This window comes from Cynoglossus semilaevis, chromosome 13 (genome assembly GCF_000523025.1).
Source record: "Cynoglossus semilaevis isolate Cse_v1.0 chromosome 13, Cse_v1.0, whole genome shotgun sequence".
NCBI classification, from domain to species: Eukaryota; Metazoa; Chordata; class Actinopteri; order Pleuronectiformes; family Cynoglossidae; genus Cynoglossus; species Cynoglossus semilaevis.
Window position 1 is genome coordinate 366,507 of NC_024319.1, and position 7,358 is coordinate 373,864.

Here is a 7,358-nt window from a genome sequence, read left to right on the forward strand (position 1 = left end):
GCAGGAATTGACTGGTCCACAAAAAGCCTTCTCTACATGATGTTTGAGTGTGTGTTCAGTGTGTGTGTGTGTGTGTCCACTGCTCCTACGTCAGAGTTTCTGTTCGACTCCAGGACCTGAAAAGTCGACACAACTTCAGGGTCCACACCTACTCCAGCCCCACCTTCTGTGACCACTGTGGTTCTCTGCTCTACGGACTCATCCACCAGGGCATGAAATGTTCCAGTGAGTTCCACCTCACACTCTCAGGCGGATGATAAATGAATGCAGTTACTGCAGTAATTCAACTGTAATCCAGTGACTTTAATCCAGTTCTCTGATGTGAGCAGGTTGTGACCTGAACGTCCATCGACGCTGTGAGACCAGTGTACCCAGTCTCTGTGGTCAGGACCATACGGAGAAGAGAGGCAGGGTCCACCTGAGTGTCCGAGGGGAGGCGGAGGAACTCTTTGTCACAGGTGGAGGAACACGCTGCAGTGACACGGTCAAGCGGAGAAGGTTCTGTTCTTTCTCTGCTTCCTACGACTCTCTGTTCTCCACAGTCAGGGAGGCCCGGAACCTGATGCCCATGGATCCAAACGGTCTGTCCGACCCCTATGTCAAACTAAAACTGATTCCAGATCCAAAGAGTCACAGCAAACAGAAGACCAAGACCATTCGCTCCACCCTCAATCCTGTCTGGAACGAGACTTTCACTTTGTGAGTCACACTGACCTTTGACCCAGGGATTCAAATTTACAAGGAGAGGGGTTGAAGGGGAGGGGGGAGGGGGAGGGTTGGACTGTACTGTTTTCACACATAGTTAAATGTTGTAATCTGATCAGTTTGTTTTGAACTTTATTGATGGAAATGATTGTGTGAAGAGCAGATCTGCTGCAACAAGCACCAAGTTAGTGGTTCCTTTGGGAATCGAACCCAGGGCAACTTGCTCTCTCCTTCGAGGCAGGCGTGCTAACCGCTGCGCTCTGGAACAGCTGACACTTGAAAAAAGCAAATGTCCAAGTTGGGACTGGAACCTCTCTGCTGATCTGTGGTTGTTCTACTGTCCTCCAGCTCAGTGCGGGGTCATCAGTGGGACAGAAGACTCTCTGTGGAGGTCTGGGACTGGGACCGTACGTCCAGGAACGATTTCATGGGTGCTCTGTCGTTTGGAGTGAGTGAGATCTTCAGGCGTCCAATCAGTGGCTGGTTTAAACTCCTGGCTCAAGACGAGGGAGAGTACTACAACATCCCAGTACCAGACCCAGACCTGCAGGTAGACCCGGTCCTCAAGATGAACCAAGAGTCCAGCAGTGGCGCTGTTAGCCATCCATCCTTAATGCTAATGCGACAGTGGTGGCTTGGCGGTTAAGGAAGAGGACTTGGGTAAAATGCAGAGGTCACATTTGGTTGTGTGCAGTGGTGCAGTGTTACAGTTCACTTTCACTAATGACTGTTAAAAATCAATGTGATCTTTAATGAGAAAAAACGCAATTTAACACAAAACCTGCCAACACTGACACCTAGTGTTCAGTTCCTCATCTTGTACCAACATCAGAGAAAATTGATGACTCTGCACCACCCTGCACCACCCTGCTCCACCCTCCATTTCTCTGGATGGTTGTTGTTCTATTCAAGCCTAAATAAATGTGTATTAATAATTTGAACCAACTAACCCTGAAGTTGTTAACAGTCAGCAGACGTCCAACCATCATTAACTGTTACATCATTTGTCCACCAGGGTTCAGGAATGCTCTAATAACCCTTCTGCCCCAGTGTGCCTCATGGAAGCCTTCATTTCTGCCTTTCTCCCTCAGGAGCCCCAGTCTGAGGCTACAACACCTTCTCTGCCCCAAGTCAAGCCCCCGCCCCCGTCTGAACCCTTTCCTCCAGTCCTGTCCCCAGGTCCGCTCCTGTCCTGTGGAACCGTTTCCTCCACAGGCCCCAGCAAAGTCAAAGTGGGAATCCATGACTTCAACTTCCTCATGGTCCTGGGGAAGGGCAGCTTTGGCAAGGTACGTACCTCACCCCTCACCTTAATCGTGATTAAAATGAATCATCATTTCACCAGATGATTCCTGAATATAACTTTCTGTTCTTCACTGGAACAGACAGTACCAACGTCAGCAGGGAGGTGTCAGTGTTTCTCACCTGGTTTAGTCTGTGACTAATCCACGTGATAGGATTATTAATCTGGACAAATGTCAGAGGGAGGGGGTTTGGGGGGTCCACTGAGGACAGGAGACCAAGACACGGGGTGACCCTGGGCTGGGGCAGCTGGGTGAGGCAGGCTGAGGACAAAGACAGGGAGGGAGGGAGGAGGAGCCACTTCACTGACTGTTCACCATCACAGCCTCAGCGGCGGCCATGTTGGATTCTTCACATTCTTTATCTCCACAATCCAGTATCGTGGTCAGCTGAATCTGAGGTCATGTGACCTGGAGGGGGCGCTAATGTGACCAGATTAAATCTCTACGGTCACGGACACAGTCTGGTCTGAAATAATGTCAACATCTGGTCAGCCATGTGGAAATGATCACCTCCTCCTCCTCCTCCTCCTCCTCCTCGTTCAGGGAGTTGACGTTGTGACAGTCTCTGTCAGTTGAAGTCTGAATTTTTCTTCTTCTCTCTGTTTTTTTTTTGGCAGCGTCGCCTGTGACTGTGTTGTTGTTTACAGATGGGTCTCGTTGCCGTGCCGACGCAGCAGCTCATACTTCCTTGTGTTGCTCCTCCTCTCTGTCTCAGGTGCTGCTGGCGGAGGAGCGCGGCAGCGAACGTCTGTTTGCAGTCAAGGTCCTGAAGAAAGACGTTCTCTTCCAGGATGAAGACACTGAGAGTGCTCTGGTGGAGAGGAGGGTCCTGGCCCTGTCCTCCCGCCCCCACTTCCTCACAGCACTGTACTGTGCCTTCCAGACTGAGGTGTGTGTGTGTGTGTGTGCGTGTGTGTGCGCGCGCCTGGCTGAAGTTTCTCTTCAACACTGGTAAGAATGAGCTGTTTTCATAACGTGGGGGAGTGTGTACTTGATGAGTGTGTGTGTCATTGCTGCAGGACCGTCTTTATTATGTGATGGAGTATGTGAACGGAGGAGACCTGATGTTCCACATCCAGATCGTTGGGAAGTTCAAAGAACCTCACGCAGCGTACGTGTCACTCAAATGAGCGGGAACTCATTTCCTGTCCCTTTCATCTCAGGAACACAGTCTCATTTCAAGTCTTTGTTCCTCACATGAGCTCTTCTCTCTGCCTTTGTTCAAGTTCTCTGTTTCACAGCAGCTCATCCAGTCTCCCCCATCTCCCCCTTAACTCTCTCCTCCCTCTAATCCCATCTTTTCACCTGTGTTTCCTCTGGCTGCTCATCTGTCATCATCAGTCCAGCTCCTCTCCCTCTTCCTCTTCCTCTTCCAACTTGTTGCTCCCTCTCTTGTCATCCATGCCCTTTTGAATTAGACTGAAAAGGTAAAGTGATTGCCCCCCCCCCTGCCCCCCCCCCTGTAGGTTCTATGCAGCAGAGGTGGCAGTGGGGCTTTTCTTCCTCCACAGGCAGGGCATTATCTACAGGTGAGACACACACACACACACATACCTGTGGTTCTGGTCCTGTGTAGGTAACTAGTCCAGTAAAGATGTGATCGATCAACCTCGGTGTCTCTCAGGGACCTGAAGCTGGACAACGTCCTGCTGGACGGACAAGGACACATCAAGATAGCTGACTTTGGCATGTGCAGGGAGGGGATGTTTGAGGGGGACACCACACGTACCTTCTGTGGTACCCCCGACTACATCGCCCCTGAGGTATAAGCCCCTCCCCCATCTCTCTTTACTCTTTAGTTGAAGGTGTTGGACTGTGAGGGTCCGTCCTCTGTCTGTCCCTGACGTCCTGGTCTTCTGTGGTCTCTCAGATCGTGGCCTATCAGCCCTACAACAAGGCCGTGGACTGGTGGTCTTATGGGGTCCTGCTGTATGAGATGCTGGCTGGACAGGTGACACACTGTCCCCCTGGTGGAGACTTGATGTCATCACACTGATTCTCCAACAAGGACTAAAAACAATGACCTCCAACACACACACACACACACATCTGTGTGTGGTCTGATTTCTGTGTCTCTTCCCTGTAGCCACCGTTTGATGGTCTGGATGAAGAGGAACTGTTCCAGTCCATCCTGGAGCAGAGCGTCTCATATCCTAAAAGTCTCTCTAGAGACGCTGTTTCCATCTGCAAGGGAGTGAGTCTCTGCCCATGTCTCTGTCTCTGTCCGTGTCTCTGTCCGTGTCTCTGTCCGTGTCTCTGTCAGTACACAGTTTTCATCTGAGAGTATTCACTGTCCTTCTACAGTATTAGAGTACTGTACTTAAATACCAGCTAAAGACATTAAAAAAAAACAAAAACTGTTAGGTACACTTCACTGTAGTATTGTAGTACTGTAGTACTGAAGTACTGTAGGTCTGTACATCATCAAACAGTAGCTGTGTTTTCATTTTTCTTTCAGCTTCTGACAAAGAACCCTGCGAAGCGCCTGGGTGGAGGCGAGGAGGCGGAGCGAGACATCAAGGAGCACCAGTTCTTCCGCTGGATGGACTGGGAGAGGCTGGAGAGACTGGAGCTGCCGCCGCCCTTCAGGCCAACAACTGTTAGTCCAACTACTGGACCATGTCCCTCGGTGTCTCTGTCCTGGACTGCACTCTTTACTTTTACTCTTCTCTCATTTTCTAATCTCTCCTGTGAACTGTCTGGTACCTCCACCTCCTCCTCCTCCTCCTCTTCCTCCAACTCTTCTTCCACTTCCTTCTCCTCTTCCTCTTGAGATAAAAGGAAATCCGCCAAACTTTTCCAAATTATATAATTTATTTATATTATCATTATACAGTACTTTTCCCTGCAATCCCCAACAGATAGTGTAGACAATTATAAAAGCATTTTAGTCTGTGTTCCAGCAGGTTAATGTTAGACTGAACTGAGCGTGCTCAGGAGTCATAGGTCAGGCCCATGGGCTGGATGAGGGCCATAACTTCTGGCTGAATGGAAGTGTGTGTGTGTGTGTGTGAGGGGGTGCACACATGACCACACCTGCTGTCTTCTTTTTCTTCTTCTTTTCTGTCAGGGTGGAAGAAAAGGAGAAAACTTTGACAAGTTCTTCACAGCCGCTCCCCCAGCCCTCACCCCCTCTGACCCTGATGTTCTGGCAGCCATCAACCAGGAGGACTTCCAGGGCTTCTCCTTCATCAACGCTGACTTTGCCCCATCACCATTGACAGCTGTTTGAAGAGGTGGGGGCTGCTGCCCCAACAACTGCCCCGTCAACGTCTGTCGTTTCAGCAGAAAATTCAAAATCTTTGATGAAAATCTTTTTTTGGATCTTGACTCCCTCTCTCTCTCTGCCCCCCCCCCCCTTCACTTCATCCTTGACATTTCTTCCACATATATAGTATGATGCCTACACATATACTGTATATATTTATATTTGTGTTCATGCTCTGTGGTTGGAGCGACTCATTCTCTCCAGTTTTGGTGGAATGTTCCAGAGAGTCGTACATTAACAGGTTATTGAACACTTATTATTCTCTTGTATGTTGGTGGTACTGCAGGTACTTTTGATTGTGGTACATGAGTACCACTAACCAGGTGAAGGTACTCTGGGTTCTTGGTACTACTGTACTCACAGCAGGAAGTGAAACCACTCTTTTCTTAAATTACTGTAGAGTTGTACTTCATCATTAACACAGGAATACTTGATAGCAACTGTGAAAGTGTGTATTTTTTGCATAGCGTAGGTGTAGCCTAAAGTACTGACAGTTATAAGATACTTCTGTGTATAGTCTTGTGTCTAGTGTTGTGTTCTGGTTAATTCAACATGAGGCTCACTGTTTAATGTATGGACGAACAGTGACACCTGTGGCCAAACCCTGTCTCAGCAGAACAAGTGACTAAATAAATATTTAGGTTTATGATAAACTGCTCTTCACTCACTGACCAGCAGGTGATGTTTTATTGGTCGTTTTGGTCTAACCCTTCCTCCCGTGTCAACAAAAGCATTTTTCCGTCACTGACTTCCTGTCGGCCTGTGAGGAAGGAAGTCTGTCCTACAAAATAAAACACCTCAAGTCAAGATAGTGACTGTAGGTTGAACCAGTGGTTCTCAATCAGTGGGCTGTGTAGCCCTGGTGGTACGTTGGTACAGTTTGTAGGGTCATTCGATTCCCATCAGGTTCAGGCTGAGTTGAACCAAAGTTGCAGACACTGTCCACTGACACGGTCCAGTTGCAGTACTAGTACTTCATTAAGGTCAAAGAATACTTCATATATTTCATACAAATGATCTCCACGTTTTTTTTTTTACCCATGAACCTTCAGTTAAAACAGAGCAGTAACTGAGCTCTGGAGCCTGTGGGTGGTTCTCAAACTGTGGTACATGTGCCACAGGTTGTACCTCCAGTGAAGTACAATTAAAGTATTTTTTGGAGTGCTACTTCATTCTGCAGTGTGTCTGAACATGGTCTAATAATAGTATCAGGAACTGGTACCTGAGCACTGCTGGTACTCTGTGGTGGGACTTGGTGTATGAACAGTGGACCAGTGGAATAATGATGTTCTTTGTACTGAAAACAATAACATTGGAATAAAATCACTAGGAGAAAATTCTGAACCCAGATCAGTTTCATTTTATGATTCTGCAGAGAAAACACACACACAGGACGCTGACCTCTAATAACAGCAGTAACAGTAACAGCAGTAACAGTATTAACAATAACAGCAGCAGTAACAGCAGCAACAGTAACAGCAGCAGTAGCAGCAGCAGCAGTAACAGTAACAGCAGCGGTAACAGCAGCAGCAGTAACAGCATCAGTAACAGCAGCAGCAGTAACAGTAACAGCAGTAACAGTATTAACAATAACAGCAGCAGTAACAGCAGCAACAGAAGCAGTAACAACAGCAGTAACAGCAGCAGTAGCAGCAGCAGCAGTAACAGCAACAGCAGCAGCAGCAACAGCAGCAGCAACAGCAGCAACAGCAGTAACAGCAACAGTAGCAGCAGCAGCAGTAACAGTAACAGCAGTAACAGCAGCAACAGTAACAGCAGCAGTAACAGCAGCAACAGCAACAACAGTAACAGCAGTAACAGCAGCAGTAGCAGCAGCAGTATCTCTCAGGCTCCTCCACCTCCACCATCATGATGGGACCACTGTCCCTGTAGAGATCTGAGTTATAACAAGTTGACCTTCACTTTAAAATCTCATCAATCCCCCCCACCTCCCCCCACTTCTCCTCTTTATCTGCCCTTCATCTCTCTCCTTCTCTGTCTCCTCCGTCAGTGCTGCACCACTGCAGATAGTTTACTGTGTGGTTCCATATCAGACTCTCCTCCACCTCCCCCTCCACCTC

The 7,358-nt window shown here is 48.3% G+C and overlaps 1 protein-coding gene across 5 annotated transcripts in view; it reads left to right on the forward strand.

Moving 5' to 3' along the window:
* prkcg (protein kinase C, gamma) overlaps nt 1–6,709 on the forward strand; it is a 9,834-nt gene extending 3,125 nt beyond the window's left edge. Inside the window, exons 4-16 of one of the 5 annotated variants that reach the window (XM_025061287.1) lie at nt 114–225; nt 330–458; nt 543–699; nt 1,054–1,292; nt 1,873–1,994; nt 2,725–2,898; nt 3,029–3,120; nt 3,476–3,538; nt 3,634–3,772; nt 3,880–3,960; nt 4,096–4,203; nt 4,468–4,608; nt 5,080–6,709. In XM_025061287.1, coding sequence (XP_024917055.1) covers nt 114–225; nt 330–458; nt 543–699; nt 1,054–1,292; nt 1,873–1,994; nt 2,725–2,898; nt 3,029–3,120; nt 3,476–3,538; nt 3,634–3,772; nt 3,880–3,960; nt 4,096–4,203; nt 4,468–4,608; nt 5,080–5,241 — 1,719 coding nt within the window. In that variant the 3' untranslated portion in view covers nt 5,242–6,709. Of the gene's footprint in view, nt 1–113; nt 226–329; nt 700–1,053; nt 1,293–1,796; nt 1,995–2,724; nt 2,899–3,028; nt 3,121–3,475; nt 3,539–3,633; nt 3,773–3,879; nt 3,961–4,095; nt 4,204–4,467 lie in introns of all 5 variants that reach the window. The other 4 variants (XM_025061286.1, XM_025061284.1, XM_025061285.1 and 1 more) reach the window with 4 other exon arrangements.
* Nucleotides 6,710–7,358: the final 649 nt, after the last annotated feature.